Raw genomic sequence first — 20,265 nt, 5'->3', positions numbered from 1 at the left:
TGGGGGCACTTGAAGGTATGCCAAGGGGTACGTGAGATTTAAAAAAAAATATTCTAAAAATAGAAACAATTCAAAAATCCTTTGTAAATATATTTATTGAATAATACTTCAACAAAATATGAATGTACCGTATTTTTCGGACTATTAGTCGTAGTTTTTTTTTCAAAGGTTGGCCGGGGGTGGCGACTTATACTCAGGAGCGACTTATGTGTGAAATTATTAACACAATACCGTAAAATATCAAATATTATTATTTAGTTCATTCACGTAAGAGACTATACGTATAAGATTTCATGGGATTTAGCGATTAGGAGTGACAGATTGTTTGGTAAACATATAGCATGTTCTATATGTTATAGTTATTTGAATGACTCTTACCATAATATGTTACGTTAACATACCAGGCACCTTCTCAGTTGGTTATTTATGCCTCACATAACGTACACTTATTCAGCCTGTTGTTCCATCCATCCATCCATCATCTTCCGCTTATCCGAGGTCGGGTCGCGGGGGCAACAGCCTAAGCAGGGAAACCCAGACTTCCCTCTCCCCAGCCACTTCGTCTAGCTCTTCCCGGGGGATCCCGAGGCGTTCCCAGGCCAGCCGGGAGACATAGTCTTCCCAACGTGTCCTGGGTCTTCCCCGTGGCCTCCTACCGGTTGGACGTGCCCTAAACACCTCCCTAGGGAGGCGTTCGGGTGGCATCCTGACCAGATGCCCGAACCACCTCATCTGGCTCCTCTCGATGTGAAGGAGCAGCGGCTTTACTTTGAGTTCCTCCCGGATGGCAGAGCTTCTCACCCTATCTCTAAGGGAGAGCCCCGCCACCCGGCGGAGGAAACTCATTTCGGCCGCTTGTACCCGTGATCTTATCCTTTCGGTCATGACCCAAAGCTCATGACCATAGGTGAGGATGGGAACGTAGATCGACCAGTAAATTGAGAGCTTTGCCTTCCGGCTCAGCTCCTTCTTCACCACAACGGATCGGTACAACGTCCGCATTACTGAAGACGCCGCACCGATCCGCCTGTCGATCTCAGGATCCACTCTTCCCTCACTCGTGAACAAGACTCCTAGGTATTTGAACTCCTCCACTTGGGGCGGGGGCTCCTCCCCAACCCGGAAATGGCATTCCACCCTTTTCCGGGCGAGAACCATGGACTCGGACTTGGAGGTGCTGATTCTCATTCCGGTCGCTTCACACTCGGCTGCGAACCGATCCAGCCTGTTGTTCAATATGCTTTATTTATTTTAAATTGCCTTTCAAATGTCTATTCTTGGTGTTGGGTTTTATCAAATAAATTTCCCCCCAAAAAATGCGTCTTATACTCCAGTGCGACTTATATATGGTTTTTCCTTCTTTATTATGCATTTTCGGCATGTGCGACTTATACTCCGAAAAATACGGTAAGTTCATAAACTGTGAAAATAAATGCAACAATGCAATATTCAGTGTTGACAGCTAGATTTTTTGTGGACATGTTCCATAAATATTGATGTTAAGGATTTATTTTTTTGCGAAGACTTAAGACGTAAGACTTAGACTTAAGTTCATGAATCCAGATGGATCTCTATTACAATCCCCAAAGAGGGCACTTTAACTATGTGTAGAAGTCTTTATTTATCATTAAATCACTTGTTTATTTTTCAACAGGTTTTTAGTTATAGCATAGCATACTATAGCTCGGTTGGTAGAGTGGCCGTGCCAGCAACTTGAGGGTTGCAGGTTCGATTCCCGCTTCCGCCATCCTAGTCACTGCCATTGTGTCCTTGGGCAAGACACTTTACCCACCTGCTCCCAGTGCCACCCACACTGGTTTAAATGTAACTTAGATATTGGGTTTCACTATGTAAAGCGCTTTGAGTCACTAGAGAAAAGCGCTATATAAATATAATTCACTTCACTTCACTTATTTGTATGTCTTTTTTTCCAAATAGTTCAAGAAAGACCACGACAAATTTAATGAATCATAAACTGATGACATAGTGCTGTATTTTACTTCTATATCTCTTTTTTTCAACCAAAAATGCTTTGCTCTGATAAGGGGATACTTGAATTAAAAATTTTTCACAGGGGGTACAACACTGAAAAAAGGTTGAGAACCACTGCACTAGAAGTTTGTGGTCTCACTTTGGTTTATTTGTCACATCAATAATCGCTAAACCTATCCAAAAAAAAGTCAAGCCATATGATTTCCGCGTGAATATAACCGCAAACGGAGTGCCATAATTGGCCGGTATAAATGAATCCACTGTAAAAACAGAATATCAGGGAATTTGACATAAATGTAAGTGAGAAGTAGAAGCATTTGTTTGGGAAAATAATGTGTTCATACCCCAAAACATCCAACCGCCCAGTCCTGACCTAAGCAACGTTGAGAGCGACTAAACTACGGAGCTAAAGCTAGCAAGATCAATCCATCCATTCACCCAGAAAACGTCTCATCTGCTTGTGTTGTTGTGAACGACATTATGAATTGATTAATGTGGACTTAAACCAGTTGAAAAACGTATTCGGGTGTTATCATTTAGTGGTCAATAGTACAGAATATGTACTGAACTGTGCAATCTACTAATAAAAGTTTCAATCAATCAATCAATCATCCATGTAACATTAATGTACAATCTGGACAAAAAGTCACAACTTGAGTCTCTCAAGTCGTCGCCTAACTCGTCATGCACACTTCCCACCTTCACAATAACATCCGGTCTGAATGTGCTAACAAAATAAAGTTTTTTTTTTTTAAAAAAGTACCTTGCACCAGCATAATGTACTTAAAGCACTTATTGATACATTTACAAAATTATCCTTTGACTTAAAATACAGCTGGATGTATTGCACCTATAGATGTGAAGATGTTTATTTATAACACAAAAAGCGCACACTAAGGTGGCAAAATAAATGTAAATTTTTTTTTTTTTAATTGTAATGTTATTGATAATTTTGATTTGTGGGCCATATTTAGAGAAAAAAATGTGTCTGGGGGGCAATATATCTATTTTTAGGAACACTAATACAAAACCTCGCAATAATGCTAAAAACGTTATAACAGGCCGCCTTAAAAAATGGAATGGAATTTTTTTCATTTTTCTATGAACGATAAAACACTGAATATTGACAAAATATGAACGTCACACCCCCTTTCGTTCGACATATTTTACAATCAAGGGAAACGCAACAAAAATGCAACAAACAGTAAAATATGAACGCAAAGGGTACACAAAAAAACCCACCTACAATCTGATATATCTGATATTTGCTGAATTTCCCCCCAGGGATCAATAAAATACTGTCTATTCAATTTCATATATCACTAAGCTTTAAAACATTGTTGTGAAAATCTCCTTCCGCGCCTATGGAGATGCTGCTTGGTGCCTCTCTGAGCTGCTGTGACGTAGATGACCATAGTAACTCATTAGATGAACATAGTAACTAATTAGATGACCATAGTAACTAGTATATCATTAACTAGTATTTTCCAAACATTGAACTACTTTGTATAGTTAGAGACTTACGTTTATTTGAAAACATCACTGCACATCATAATCAATCAATCAATCAATCAATGTTTACTTATATAGCCCTAAATCACTAGTGTCTCAAAGGGCTGCATAAACCACTACGACATCCTCGGTAGGCCCACATAAGGGCAAGGAAAACTCACACCCAGTGGGACATCGGTGACAATAATGACCCAGTGGGACGTCGGTGACAATGATGACTATGAGAACCTTGGAGATGAGGAAAGCAATGGATGTCGAGCGGGTCTAACATGATACTGTGAAAGTTCAATCCATAATGGATCCAACACAGTTGCGAGAGTCCAGTCCAAAGCGGATCCAACACAGCAGCGAGAGTCCCGTTCACAGCGGAGCCAGCAGGAAACCATCCCAAGCGGAGGCGGTGTGGAGAGGCGGAGCCGGCAGTCCGACAGCGTGGCAGGGCACGCCGGAGCAAGGCCCAAGATGGCGGCGAGGAGGCGTGGACTGCGAGCAGGCAGCGAGGCAGGGCACGCCGGAATCAACCCCGCAAATATTATCAGGTGCGTGGGTTGCCCAGCTGGGCACAATTTAAATCTCCTCTAGCACTGTTTAAAAACGGAACGGGCGTAAACGCCGGGGAGAGAGACGGAGAGAGAAGGAGCCAGAAGCAAGCGGATGCTGAATAAGAGCGAGAGAGAGACACAGGAAAACGAAGACGCGCGCGACTGAAAAGGTGGAGCGGCAGAGGAAGCAGGACATGACAGGGCTGAAAAGCAACCCCTAGAGCATGGGTGTCAAACTCTGGCCCACCGTGTCATTTATTTTGGCCATTGAGACAATATTAAATTAACATTTAGAGCTGGCCCGCCAGTATTATACAGCGGCGATGCATTCACCGTTAATTCTAATACTTGCCAACCCTCACGATTTTCCCAGGAGACTCCCGAATTTCAGTGCCCCCCCCCCACCACCAAAAATCTACCGGGGCAACCATTCTCCCGAATTTCTCCCGATTTTCACTCGGACAACAATATCGGCAGCGTGCCTTAAAGGTACTGCTTTTAGCGTCCTCATGTCCGCTTTTCCGCCATACAATCAGCGTAATATATGCGGATTCCACACAAACACACAAGTGAATGCAATGCATACTTGGTCAACAGCCATACAGGTCACACTGAGGGTGGCCTTATAAACAACTTTAACACTGTTACAAATATGCACCACACTGTGAACCCACACCAAACAAGAATGACAAACACATTTCGGGAGAACATCCGCACTGTAACACAACATCAACACAACAGAACAAATACCCAGAACCCCTTGCAGCACTAACTCTTCCGGGACGCTACGATATACACCCCCGCTACCAACAAAACTCGATTTTGCATGTCACTAAAAAGTTATATAAGCCTTGCTTGTTCAATATTCAATGCAAAACTTGTTTGGGTCCCTATTAAAAGGTTAAGTTGTTCAACTTTGGCCCGCGGCTTAGTTCAGTTTAGAATTTTGGCCCACTCTGTATTTGAGTTTGACACCCCTGCCCTAGAGACTCTTAATATTGAAAAATAAATGAAAGTCCAACCTGCAACACAATGTCCTTCCTTGATGGTCCTGAGAACCCGCACGACGGTGCGAGACCATCACAGGCAGCTACAGTTTCCATATTAAAGATCTAAAAAAAACAATTTGGGAATGTCCGGCGGGCCAGATTGAAAAGCTCAACGGGCCGCATGTGGCCCTGGTCTGTTTTACATGTTTATGCATTCCTAGTTTATATCTGGACTTTATTTTTTTTAAAATTATAATTACAGTTGTGTTTTGGTGGTATAACAAATACTCAGGTTTTCAAATAAATAATTGTGTTATTAATCCTGATTTCAGTATGAATCAGAATTGATCCATCCATTTTCTACCGCTTATTCCCTTTTGGGGTCGCGGGGGGCGCTGGCGCCTATCTCAGCTACAATCGGGTGGAAGGCGGGGTACACCCTGGACAAGTCGCCACCTCATCGCAGGGCCAACACAGATAGACAGACAACATTCACACTCACATTCACACACTAGGGCCAATTTAGTGTTGCCAATCAACCTATCCCCAGGTGCATGTCTTTGGAAGTGGGAGGAAGCCGGAGTACCCGGAGGGAACCCACGCATTCACGGGGAGAACATGCTAACTCCACACAGAAAGATCCTGAGCCTGGATTCGAACCCAGGACTGCAGGAACTTCGTATTGTGAGGCAGACGCACTAACCCCTCTGCCACCGTGAAGCCCATGAATCAGAATAATTGGGATTATTATTTGTGGCAATATCGTCCAACCCTGTGTGTGTGTGTGTGTGTGTGTGTGTGCCAAACTACTCACATTTGTCGAGCGCGTCCATGGCAGCTCCCATTTCCGCCTGTTGGATGCTACATGGAAAAAGAAGCAGAGACAAATCAACAGCGTATTTCACCTTTTTTGGGGGGAAAAAGCATGAAAATAACAAATATGGAGGATTAGCGAGGATGCTTTTTATTTGTTTGGCTAAACAATGCCAGGTACAGCATCTCAAAGCGCTAAGCCTGCTGGCGGCGCCGGGCGATGTTTGTGCTCGCCATGCGGCGTCACCCCCGTGCGCTGAGGCTGTGGAGATTAAGTGGCGTGAATACGGTAAAGAATAAGCCGTCAAAGATCCAATGGAGGAGACAAACTTATCGCCAGATTAGCTTCGCTTTCACGTCGGGGGCCGCCAAGGGGATTTGGGTGGGCGTTTGATGTATTCTAGCGTGATTCCTGCCGGCGGTTTCTTCTGCACCTGAGCAGAGAACGAGACGCGCACCATCTGCTGGAGTCGCCTTCTGCGCGTTTCCACAACGCTTTACGTCAAATCAATAATGGATCGATTCATTTTCATTGTGCATAATGCGTCTCCCGCTGGAAGAGCTTGATGGCTGCAATAAACGTCGGCGATCAAGCGCCGCCAGCCCCATTAGTGGCGCTTCGAGACGTCAAGACTTTTACGAGCGCTCCGCCGTCTCGCTCACCTCGGTCCTTTGCCGCAGCCGATGCGCTCGCCCTTGAAGTAGACGGCGACGGTGTAGGTGCGGGCGTGGGAGGGTCCCACGGTCTGCAGCGTCCTGCAAACACACACACAGGTTGAGAAATAACGGGAATGAAGTCAGAGGCCAAAGACACAAAGCACACTCCGGAATACAGAGAGAAGAAATGATGCTAGTGAAACAAACATATAAACCCTGTTTCCATATGAGTTGGGAAATTGTGTTAGATGTAAATATAAACGGAATACAATGATTTGTAAACTACTTTCAACCCATATTCAGTTGAATACAGTATGCTACAAAGACAACATATATGATGTTCAAACTGATAAACATTTTTTGGGGCAAATAATCATTAACTTTAGAATTTTATGCCAGCAACACGTGACAAAGAAGTTGGGAAAGGTGGCAATAAATACTGATACATTTGAGGAATGCTCATCAAACACTTATTTGGAACATCCCACAGGGGTGCAGGCTAATTGGGAACAGGTGGGTGCCATGATTGGGTATAAAAACAGCTTCCATGAAATGCTCAATCTTTCACAATAAATACTGATAAAGTTGAGGAATGCTCATCAAACACTTATTTGGAACATCCCACACAGGTGTGCAGGCTAATTGGGAACAGGTGGGTGCCATGATTGGGTATAAAAACAGCTTCCCAAAAAAGGCTCAGTCTTTCACAAGAAAGGATGGGGCGAGGTACACCCCTTTGTCCACAACTGCGTGAGCAAATAGTCAAACAGTTTAAGAACAACGTTTCTAAAAAGTGCAATTGCAAGAAATGTAGGGATTTCAACATCTACGGTTCATAATATCATCAAAATGTTCAGAGAATCTGGAGAAATCACTCCACGTAAGCGGCATGGCCGGAGACCTTCAATCCTCCCTGTATTAAAAACCGACATCAATCTCTAAAGGATATCACCACATGGGCTCAAGAACACTTCAGAAAACAACTGCCGCTAACTACAGTTTATCGCTACATATGTAAGTGCAAGTTAAAGCTCTACTAAGAAAAGCGAAAGCCATTAATCAACAACATCCAGGAACGCCGCCGGCTTCTCTGGGCTCCGAGATCATCTAAGATGGACTAATGCAAAGTGGAAAAGTGTCCTGTGGTCTGACGAGTTAATTATTATTTGCAAAAAAAAAATAAAGTTTATGAGTTTGAACATCAAATATGTTGTCTTTGTCGTGCATTCAACTGAATATGGGTCGAGAAGGATTTGCAAATCATTGTATTCCGTTTATATTTACATCTAACACAATTTCCTAACTCATATGGAAACGGGGTTTGTAATTCACCACAAGGCCGAGGGCTTTTTTTATTTGCTAGCAGAGGCCAGCTGAGCACCTTCAGGTACTCGCACTTGTACTCTTGGAGGTTGCACTCGTAAGAGCCAGAGCATGGCACACTTTCGCTCTTTTGGCAGCATTGGAAGAGGTGTGATGGCATGAACAACGTAACTACATCACTCATCACATGTTCTTAATAGCAGACACGTTATAGAAACAAATGTAAAAACTTTAAAAAAAATAAAACATTTAGAATAATACTATTAAAAAGGTAAAGTACCAATGATTGTCACACAAACACTAGGTGTGGTGAAATTTGTCCTCTGCATTTGACCCATCCCCTTGATCACCCCCTGGGAGGTGAGGGGAGCAGTGGACAGCAGCGGTGGCCGCGCCCGGGAATCATTTTTGGTGATTTAACCCCCAGTGCCAAGCAGGGAGGTAATGGGTCCTATTTTTCCTGTCTTTGGTATGACTCAGCCAGGGTTTGAACTCACGACCTACCAATCTCAGGGCGGACGCTCTAACCACTGACCCACTGAGTCCAGTAAATAATAATAATTACAATAAATAAAAACACCTTTTTCAATAACTGTCCATTTTGTACCAATTGTCCCTTCCGGGACCGCGGGGGGTGCTGGTGCCTATCTCAGTTGCATTCGGGCGGAAGGCAGCGTACACCCTGGACAAGTCACCACCTCATCGCAGGGCCAACACAGATAGACAGACAACATTCACACTCACATTCACACACTAGGGCCAATTTAGTGTTGCCAATCAACCTATCCCCAGGTGCATGTCTTTGGAAGTGGGAGGAAGCCGGAGTACCCGGAGGGAACCCACGCAGTCAGGAAGAGAACATGCAAACTCCACACAGACACATCCCGAGCCCGGGATTGAACCCAGGACTACTCAGGACCATCATATTGTGAGGCAGACGCACTAACCTCTCTTCCCACCGTGCTGCCCAGATCTCTCTCTCTATATATATATACTGTATTATAATAATAATAATAATGGATTAGACTTATATCACACTTTTCTATTGTTAGATACTCAAAGCGCTCACAGAGAAGTGGGAAGCCATCATTCATTCACACCTGGTGGTGGTAAGCTACACCAGTAGCCACAGCTACCCTGGGGTAGACTGACGGAAGCGTGGCTGCCAGTTTGCGCCTACGGCCCCTCCGACCACCACCATTCATTCATTCATCATTCATTCACCAGTGTGAGCGGCACCGGGGGCAAAGGGTGAAGTGTCCTGCCCAAGGACACAACGGCAGCGATTTGGATGTCAATAGGTGGGAAGCGAACCTGCAACCCTCGGGTTTCTGGCACGGCCGCTCTACCCACTACGCCATGTATGTATGTATATATATATATATGTATATTGTATGTATATATATATATATATACATACAGTATATATATATATATATATATATATATATATATATATATATATACTGTATGTATATATATACACACACACACACACACACACACTCACACACTCACACACACACACACACACACACACACACACACACACACACACACACACACACACACACACACACTGATGGGAAAGCTACTTAGAAAATGGGTCTAAGCTACTGGGGAAGCTATCCTGAGACAATTGTAGCAAGCTACACTGTAAAGGTAGCTACAATAAAGGCTACATTATATAAATATATAACGTAACGTACAACTTTCCACCAAACAAGAGAAAAAAAATGCTCATTTTTATTGTTTATCATGTTGCGATCTGCTGCTCAGATCTTCACGTTTGTTTTTTCATTCTCAGTCTGACCCGTTTATTTTCTGTTTTTGTCCATCACTATGGTTACACATCAGTCCACCTGTTAGTCTACCCCGCACACCTGCTACTAATTTTCACCCTCCTATTTAAGCTCCTATTAGGAGCTTAGGAGCTCCTAAACTCCTATTTCACCTCCAAAACCCTCAAATCTAGACTCCAAACATCCCAGAATAAGCTAGTCCGGTTACTTTTAGACCTCCACCCCAGATCACACCTCAATCCAACCCACTTCTCCAAGGTGGGCTGGCTCAGGGTGGAGGACAGAGTAAAACAACTTGCACTGAGCCTAGTCTATAAAATCCGCTACACCTCCTTGATACGGAAGTACATGTCAAATTACTTCCTTAATGACCGCCATGACCACAACACCAGGGGGAGCTCCACAAACCACGTTAAACCCAGATTCCGATCTAACAAAGGTCTTAACTCATTCTCTTTCTATGCCACATCAATGTGGAATGCACTCCCAACAGGTATAAAAGTAAGTCCATCTCTATATTCCTTCAAAACCGCTCTAAAACAACACCTCCAGGCAACTTTAACACTTTACTAATACCCTCCTCCATTCACATCCCATCTCCCCGGATTATAAACAACTCAAATGTACTTCTAATGTATATACTTGTTCTTATGCTATCTGAACTCACTATGTTCTCTGCTGGCTCTACATATCTTATTAAATAAGACCTACACTGTTTCAATGTCCACATTTCTCTGTTGATGCAATTGTTGATGACTGAAGTTCTGATATCAACCAAAGCTCCTCATCCCACCCCCCGGATTGTAAATAATGTAAATAATTCAATGTATATACTATGATGATTAACTTGTGTGATGACTGTATTATGTTGATAGTATATATTTGTACCATGAATTGATTAACGTGAACCCCGACTTAAACAAGTTGAAAAACTTATTGGGGTGTTACCATTTAGTGGTCAATTGTACGGAATATGTACTGTACTGTGCAATCTACTTATAAAAGTATCAATCAATCAATCAATCAAAGCTCACCTTTTCTGTTTACTCATTCTCGGATCCTAATTTGCCCACGCGCAACAGTGACGACTCTCATCATTCTATGTATGTATTTTCTCGCTAGCTCTCACGCTTTATTTTCCAGCTTTCATGCTGAATGTTTTTGTTTACTCTTTTGTGTCCTCGTACCAAGTTTTAGTTTTCCTTGTGTTTTATCCTAGCTTTCACGCTGGCGTCTTTTGTTTACCTTTTCTCTTTACACCAGTGTTTTTGTTCATAGCCTTTTATTATTAAATAAATACCCTTTAACTTACCTATGCTGTGTTCATCGCTTCGACACATCCCTGGAAAAACCACACCGGCATTACCATGCCGAAGAAGAGTCTTCACATATCATATAAACACTCGCTAGAAACATGCACTACGTCTGGCTTTTCAACATGTCTTTTAAATTGCGTACTATGTACAAAATGAGTGGAAATCCCCAGTAAACAAATTAAGCAAAAGGCATTGAACCAATAATAATAATAAATAAACAAACACCATAATATATACTCTAATGGAGCTGCCGTTAGCTTTTCCTCACTGAAAACACAATTCGTTGTACTTTTAAATGCAATCACAATGAAGTCCATTCCGTTCTCGTCAGAGCAGAGAGGAGACCCACAACCACTCGGTGCAAAGCTACCGCAGTTTCGGCCTTGCTTGAGATGGAAGCATTTCATCACTGTCAAGCTTCAAATAAACACAAACGTATTGTTTGTTATAACGATGTAGAACAAAGAAAAATACAACTGAACTAAGAATCAACAGAAGAAAATTAATTTACAGTCATAATCATTATTTTCATTTTTTAAATCCCATATTTTCTTTTAGTTTACGGATTGCAAAGCATTGAAGTTGATAGGTTTACTATTTGCTAATAATAAATACAGGAACCGCCTGTTTTGTATGTGCCTATCGAAAAAATTGTCGGAAGCTTGCATACAGTTTCGGATGCCTCCTTTTGTGGGGTTTTGCAGTAGCTACAGGTGGACGTCCTCTTGTAGCCCACACGGCAAGCTGGATATCCTTTTTTTAAGACATTAATTCTAGTTCTCAAGGGAGAGTAGCTTATCATCTGCCTCATTCAATGAGGAAACAAAAAAAGACCGAATAAATGTGTATTTTCATGTAATGTTGGCATGCACATAGTAGCGATGTGACAGAAATTCTAGCTTTTTTTCCATGAAGCTTGTCTGATGTGCAGGTGTACCTAATGAGGCGGTATAGCTCGGTTGGTAGAGCGGCCGTGCCAGCAACTTGAGGGTTGCAGGTTCGATTCCCGCTTCCGCCATCCTAGTCATTGCCGTTGTGTCCTTGGGCAAGACACTTTACCCACCTGCTCCCAGTGCCACCCACACTGGTTTAAATGTAACATAGATATTGGGTTTCACTATATAAAGCGCTTTGAGTCACTAGAGAAAAGCGCTATATAAATATAATTCACTAATTCACATGATATGACCAGCTAATCAAAGTAAACATTTTGAAATAAAATTTTCAACTGTCTGTCAAACATTTTCCCCGACTTTAAGCTTTATATTTAAACTGTGTACATTTCAAACGAAAATAAAAATGATACTTTTGGGAGGGTGGGGCGTGGTTTTAATCACATCCTGGGATCGCCTCCACAAATGGCCAGCTTGCAGACGGACTCAAAAAATGTGTTGAAAAAATGTGCCGGTGGAGCAAAATGTATGTAAAATTCAAACACAAAACTCAACCAAAACATGTTTCATACACCACAAGAAAAGGTTTTAAATGTAAAAAAAAAAAAAGACCATAATTCCCCTTTAAAACTATTCAGCACAGTGCACATGAATGAACAATCTGCTGTACAGACTGTAAATGAGTCACATTATAACATAGTTGCTCATTTCCATCTGCAGTCCAGTAATAGTGGCACCGACAGCAAAGTGGGTGAAGTGTTTTGCCCAAGGACACAGCGGCATTGACGAGGATAGCGAAGGTTGGATTTGTACCAGACACGCTCGAGTTTTTGGACGGCTTCTCCACTATCCGAGCCACGCCGCCCGACTTTTTTATTCATAAAGAAATAAAAACGCATGAAAGAATACAAGCTCAAAGTAATCAAAAAGGCCAACCCACTTCAAAAAAACACTGTCACTAAATACAGTTTGTCACTACATCTGTAAGTGCAAGTTAAACCTCTACTATGCAAAGCAAAAGCCATTTATCAACAACATCCAGAAACGCCGCTGGCTTCTCTGGGCCCGGGATCATCTAAGATGGACTGATGCAAAGTGGAACAGTGTTTTGTGGTCTGACGAGTCCACATTTCAAATTGTTTCTGGAAATATTCGACATCGTGTCATCAGGACCAAACGGGAAGCGAACGATCCAGATTGTTATCGACGCAAAGTTCAGAAGCCAGCATCTGTGATGGTATGGGGGTGCATTAGTGCCCAAGGCATGAGTAACTTACACATCTGTGAAGGCACCATTAATTCTGAAAGGTACATACAGGTTTTGGAACAACATATCTGCCATCTAAACACCGTCTTTTTCATGGACACCCCTGTTTATTTCAGCAAGACAATGCCAAGCCACATTCAGCACGTGTTACAACAGCGTGGCTTTGTAAAAACACACAGCGGCATTGACGAGGATAGCGAAGGTTGGATTTGTACCAGTCACGCTCGAGTTTTTGGACGGCTTCTCCACTATCCGAGCCACGCCGCCCGACTTTTTTATTCAAAAAGAAATAAAAACGCATGAATGAATACAAGCTCAAAGTAATCAAAAAGGCCAACCCACTTCAAAAAACCACTGTCACTAAATACAGTTTGTCGCTACATCTGTAGGTGCAAGTTAAACCTCTACTATGCAAAGCAAAAGCCATTTATCAACAACATCCAGAAACGCCGCTGGCTTCTCTGGGCCCAGGATCATCTAAGATGGACTGATGCAAAGTCGAAAAGTGTTTTGTGGTCTGACGAGTCCACATTTCAAATTGTTTCTGGAAATATTCGACATTGTGTCATCCGGACCAAAGGAGAAGCGAACCACCCAGACTGTTATCGACGCGAAGTTCAAAAGCCAGCATCTGTGATGGTATGGGGGTGCATTAGTGCCCAAGGCATGGGTAACTTACACATCTGTGAAGGCACCATTAATTCTGAAAGGTACATACAGGTTTTGGAACAACATATCTGCCATCTAAACACCGTCTTTTTCATGGATGCCCCTGCTTGTTTCAGCAAGACAATGCCAAGCCACATTCAGCACGTGTTACAACAGCGTGGCTTTGTAAAAACACACAACGGCATTGACGACGATAGCGAAGATTGGATTTGTACCAGACACGCTCGAGTTTTTGGACGGCTTCTCCACTATCCGAGCCACGCCGCCCGACTTTTTTATTCATAAAGAAATAAAAACGCATGAATGAATACAAGCTCAAAGTATTCAAAAAGGCCAACCCACTTCAAAAAACCACTGTCACTAAATACAGTTTGTCACTACATCTGTAAGTGCAAGTTAAACCTCTACTATGCAAAGCAAAAGCCATTTATCAACAACATCCAGAAACGCCGCTGGCTTCTCTGGGCCCAGGATCATCTAAGATGGACTGATGCAAAGTCGAAAAGTGTTTTGTGGTCTGACGAGTCCACATTTCAAATTGTTTCTGGAAATATTCGACATTGTGTCATCTGGACCAAAGGGGAAGCGAACCACCCAGACTGTTATCGACGCAAAGTTCAAAAGCCAGCATCTGTGATGGTATGGGGGTGCATTAGTGCCCAAGGCATGGGTAACTTACACATCTGTGAAGGCACCATTAATTCTGAAAGGTACATACAGGTTTTGGAACAACATATCTGCCATCTAAGCACCGTCTTTTTCATGGATGCCCCTGCTTATTTGAGCAAGACAATGCCAAGCCACATTCAGCACGTGTTACAACAGCGTGGCTTCGTAAAAAAAGAGTGCGGGTACTTTCCTGGCCCGCCTGCAGTTCAGACCTGTCTCCCATCGAAAATGTGTGGCGCATTTTGAAGCGTAAAATACGACAGCGGAGACCCCGGACTGTTGAACGACTGAAGCTCTACATAAAACAAGAACGGGAAAGAATTCCACTTTCAAAGCTTCAACAATTAGTTTCCTCAGTTCCCAAACGTTTATTGAGTGTTGTTAAAAGAAAAGGTGATGTAACACAGTGGTGAACATGCCCTTTCCCAACTACTTTGGCACGTGTTGCAGCCATGAAATTTTAAGTGAATTATTATTTGCAAATAAAAAAATCAAGTTTAGGAGTTTGCACATTAAATATCTTGTCTTTGTAATGCATCCAACTGAATATGGGTTGAAAAGGATTTGCAAATCATTGTATTCCGTTTATATTTACATCTAACACAATTCCCCAACTCATATGGAAACGGGGTTTGTATAAAATAACTACAATTAATACAATTAAGACTGTGCATAATCCACAAAGTCAATGAAATTGCAGTAACACAACCGAATATTAATATTCGGTTGATTATTATTGGGGATTATTACAATATTTCTGATTCTGAATAGCAAAAGGTCTGGAGCACAGATGGTGAGCTCAAGTCCAAGTCCAAGTCCAAGTCCAGTATGGGTGGCACACGCCGCAAGAACCCTGGTGCGGAGTTGGATTAAAGCCCTGGTAGACAACGTGTTGGAAGCTAAAACCAGAAACTTGACAAGGCGTAAGCGTAAACGAACGAACGGTTGACAGATGTTCCTCATTTGGAAGAGAAAAAAAGAGCAGTCATTTGAGATTCTTCTGCGGGGACGAGCGTGTGAAACGAGACAGAAAGACAAAACTTGGGAGACGTTCTGAAATGTTAACATTAGCATAAACACGCTGTGCTCGAGCTGCGAGTCGCCCTGAATTATTCACACACAATTTACTTATTTCAGGAGAGCGATCCATTTTTAATGCAGCGTGGTCACTTATGACACTCGTATCAATAATTCACTTCCTTCTCCTCTCACTTACAAGCCGGCGCCCCCCAACAGCAAACAAGACACTTGCGAGTGTCGCTGGAGCGCAATCTCAGCAGGGGGGTGGGGGGGGGCTCACAAAGCTGCTATGTGTTGCATGCGCTGGTAAGAACACACTTGTCAAAGATCATCTATGTGACAGCAGCATTGTGAAGTGAAGTGAATTATATTTATATAGCGCTTTTTCTCTAGTGACTCAAAGCGCTTTACATAGTGAAACCCAATATCTAATTTTTAAATTTAAACCAGTGTGGGTGGCACTGGGAGCTGGTGGGTAAAGTGTCTTGCCCAAAGACACAATGGCAGTGACTAGGATGGTGGAAGCGGGATTCGAACCTGCAACCCTCAAGTTGCTGGCACGGCCGCTCTACCAACCGAGCTATACCAACCGAGCTATACCACATTGTGCTGCTTTTAGGAATTTATTGCAAACTCACAAGCTAAATAGCCTCTTATGATAGGAGGACTGTGTTGTCGAGAACCAACTGCAAAAAAACTTGTCAAGGATCCTCGATGTCAGTGTTTTTCAACCTTTTTGAGCCGAGGCACTTTGTTTTCATTAAATAAATAAATACGGAGGCACACCACCGGCAAAAAAGGTTAAAAAATGAAACTCCACCAGGTTGCCATGCCTTATTTTGAGTTCATCGTTGTTTCCTGTGTGTTATGCTTTAGTTCCCATCTTGCGCTGTTATTTTGGTGACATTTCCTGTTTTGTTGTTGTTCTCCTGTAGCAGCTTCACGCCTTCCTTTGAGTGCTATTGCCCCCAACTGCTTTGTTTTCGCAATCCAAACTATTTAAGTACTTTGTGAATGCCACAGTTGCTCCACACGCTGTAAGTTTTTGCTGTCGTCCAGCATTCTGTTTTTGTTGACTTTGTAGCCACTTCAGTTTTACTTTTGTTTTACATAGCCATCCCTATGCTTCAGTGCCTTTTCCTCGCGGGACTTGCCTTTTTGTTAATTTTTGGTTTAAGTGCTACATACCTTTTTACCTGCACACCGGGATCATGACAAACCATCCTTGACGCGTTCCAACAACGCAATGAACTACCTGCTGCCACCTACTGATATGGAGTATTACAAGATTACCCTGCCAAGCTCTAGACAGCACGGGCACTAGACCAGGGGTCGGGAACATTTTTTTGGCTGAGAGAGCAACGAAAGCCAATTATTTCAAAATGTATTTCCGTGAGAGCCATACAACATTTTTCAACACTGAATACAACTAAATTTGTGCATTTTTAAGTATGACCAACATTTGTAGAGTATGATAAGTCTCTTATTCTTTTTAACAACATTGTTATTCTAATAGTTAATCAATAATAAATATAATACTTCTTACCATTAATGCGACATCGTGAACAGGTGCGGTAGAAAACGGATGGTTGGATTAAAATGCATGAGAAGTTTTATGATTTGAACGTTATTTTTGAAACCGTGATTACCAGCGGAATTATTCATTACTTATCGTGTTAAGCAATGTCAGCTAAGATTTATCTGAGAGCCAGGTGCAGTCATCTGGCTCTAGAGCCATAGGATCCCTACCCCTGGTTTAAGCATTAGACACCTTTTTACCTGCACCTTGCCTCCCGCTGTTTACCACATCAACAAAGCGATTAGCTACCGACTGCCACCTACTGATCTGGAAGAGTATTACACGGTTACTCGGCAGAGCTCGGTTAGGAGAGTGGCCGCGTTAGCAACCTGAGGGTTCCAGGTTTGATTCCCGCTTCCGCCATTCTAGTCACTGACGTTGTGTCCTTGGGCAAGACACTTTTCACACCTTCCCCCAGTGCCACCCACACTGGTTTAAATGTAACTTAGATATTAATAAATAAATGATAAATGGGTTGTACTTGTATAGCACTTTTCTACCTTCAAGGTAATCAAAGTGCATTGACACTACTTCCACATTTACCCATTCACACACACATTCACACACTGATGGAGGGAGCTGCCATGCAAGGTGCCAACCAGCACCCATCAGGAGCAAGGCTGAAGTGTCTTGCTCAGGACACAACGGACGTGACGAGGTTGGTACTAGGTGGGAATTGAACCAGGGAACCTCGGGTTGCGCACGGTCACTCTCCCACTCCGCCACGCCGTCCCTTTGGGTGTCACTTTGTAAAGCGCTTTGAGTCACTAGAGAAAAGCGCTATATAAATATAATTATCTGAGAGCCATATGACAATAATATGTAATATGTATATACATACAATTTGTGATTTCATAATTGTACATATAGGTTATATTGAAATGTATAAATTGCCACTTTGTGTGGAATTTGGATAAATTGTGTATATATAATGTATATATATGTATATGTATAAATATATGGGTGTGCAAATATATATGTTTGATTTGAATGTTGAACTGTGTGTGTGGGACGTGTGCTACATATATGTTGCTTATATATTGTTTAGGGAAAAGGAGAAAAAAAAAAAAAGTAATATAAGTGAAGCATGTTTTAGATTTTATATATTTTGAACCTTGTTCTTGTTGTGATGGGGCAGGTTTATATAAGCGTTGCTTCAACCTACACCCTTTCGGCTCAATCATTGCACAAATGAGTGTTTTTTTTTTCTTTTTTTCTTTTGTTGTTGTTCTTTGTTTTATGTGAAGATTGCCGAAATAAATAAATAAATAAATATGTAGTCATCAAAAGAGCCACATCTGACTCTAGAGCCATAGGTTCCCTACCCCTGCACTAGACAATGGCACATTGTTATGATTGTAGATTTGCAAAAATATGTTTTGGACCAGGGCTTCACGGTGGCAGAGGGGTTAGTGCGTCTGCCTCACAATACGAAGGTCCTGCAGTCCTGGGTTGAAATCCAGGCTCAGGATCTTTCTGTGTGGAGTTTGCATGTTCTCCCCGTGAATGCGTGGGTTCCCTCCGGGTACTGCGGCTTCCTCCCACTTCCAAAAACATGCACCTGGGGATAGGTTGATTGGCAACACTAAATTGGCCCTAGTGTGTGAATGTGAGTGTGAAGGTTGTCTGTCTATCTGTGTTGGCCCTGCGATGAGGTGGCGACTTGTCCAGGGTGTACCCTGCCTTCCGCCCGATTGTAGCTGAGATAGGCGCCAGCGCCCCCCGCAACCCTGAAAGGGAATAAGCGGTAGAAAATGGATGGATGGATGGATGTTTTGGACCAATTAGGGGAAGTTAAATAGTTTCCCACGGCACACCAGACAATATCTCACGGCACGGGGGTTGAAAATCACTGCTCTATGTGACTGTGCTGTGTTTAGAACCAACTTAAAAATCACTATCAAAGATAATTTACACAACAGGAGAACTGTGCAATTTATAAAATTCTACCACAAACACACAATTCAAAGATCCTCTATTTGACAGGTGCACGGTGCTTTACTATTAAGAACCTACAGCAAAGATGCTAATCGAAGATGTTTTAATATGTGAGGAGCACTGAGCTGTTAATAAAAACCTACTGCAAACCAAGTCAAAGATCCTCTATGTGACAGGAGCAAATTGTAATGTTTTAAAAAGTATTGTTAGTAAATTGTAAATATATATGTATATATAGGGGGGATGCTCATGGGCTTGAAAGTCGGTGACCACTGCTCTACAGTATATGTGCTTCACGATTAGTTGGCTCTCTTGAAGCAGTAAACCATGTTTGTCAATCACCATAGCAACAAATATGTCAGCTCTCAAAAGGCATTCAGTGAAATGAAACTTGCTACTTGACCTTTTGTCAAAGTGTGAGGGTGGGCGACTCCCTGAGGGGGCAAGGTTGTTTACACTTACAACAAGCTTTTGTACATCCACAACCTACATTCTGTTTGCGAGCAGAAGGATGCGATATAAACCTTTTATATGCGCTTATGTTTAATAGGATAACATCACATTACATTGAAATGCTATTTGTGGATTGATCCACAAAGGAAACATTAGCACTGTCATCACATGGTTTTCATTATTAATGTATTTGAAGTATGAGAAAACTTTTCTTTTCCCCACATAATGTCAATCCAATTAATGAAACAAACTGAAGTTAAATAAAACACATTTGATTACAAATGATTTTTACATGCAGAGTGTGGAAACGCTTCCCGCCCACACTGCTTGGTGCCTCATCTCAGCTGCTATGACTTACATCACCATAGCAAATAATTAGCTGACCATGGTAATTTACTAGATTACATTAGTAACTGGTAAATCATCCATAAACGCAGATTACTGCACATCGTAATGGCAGCTACACTTTCCATTTTAAATATCTAAATCATGGGTGTCAAACACTGGCCTGCGGGCCAAATTTGGCCCGCCGTGTAATTTCATTTGGCCCTTGAGGCAGTATGAAATTAACATTAGAGCTGGCACGCCGGTTTTATACAGCGGCTGTAACACCGCATTGACCACTAATACTCATACTTGCCAACCCTCGCGATTTTCCGGGACTCCCAAATTTCAGTGCCCTTCCCGAAAATCTCCCGGGGTAAACATTCTCCCGAATTTCTCCCCATTTCTACCCGGACGACAATATTGGGGGTGTGCATTAACGGCACTGCCTTTAGCGTCCTCTACAACCTGTCGTCACGTCCGCTTTTCCTTCATAGAAATAGCGTG

The 20,265-nt window shown here is 42.4% G+C and overlaps 1 protein-coding gene across 1 annotated transcript in view; it reads right to left on the bottom strand.

The window, feature by feature from the left end:
• The window catches only part of drosha (drosha ribonuclease III), a 370,040-nt gene that overhangs the window by 17,891 nt on the left and 331,884 nt on the right, over positions 1 to 20,265 (bottom strand). The window contains exons 30-31 of the mRNA XM_061921522.1: positions 6,512 to 6,604; positions 5,850 to 5,896 (exon numbers count right to left, since the gene is read on the bottom strand). Of these exons, the coding sequence (XP_061777506.1) occupies positions 5,850 to 5,896; positions 6,512 to 6,604 (140 nt within the window). The remainder of the gene's footprint in view (positions 1 to 5,849; positions 5,897 to 6,511; positions 6,605 to 20,265) is intronic.

The sequence above is a fragment of the Nerophis ophidion genome, linkage group LG15 (assembly GCF_033978795.1).
Source record: "Nerophis ophidion isolate RoL-2023_Sa linkage group LG15, RoL_Noph_v1.0, whole genome shotgun sequence".
Lineage (NCBI taxonomy): Eukaryota > Metazoa > Chordata > Actinopteri > Syngnathiformes > Syngnathidae > Nerophis > Nerophis ophidion.
The sequence above is the reverse complement of the archived record's forward strand: the minus strand, read 5'-3'. Positions and strand labels throughout refer to the sequence as shown.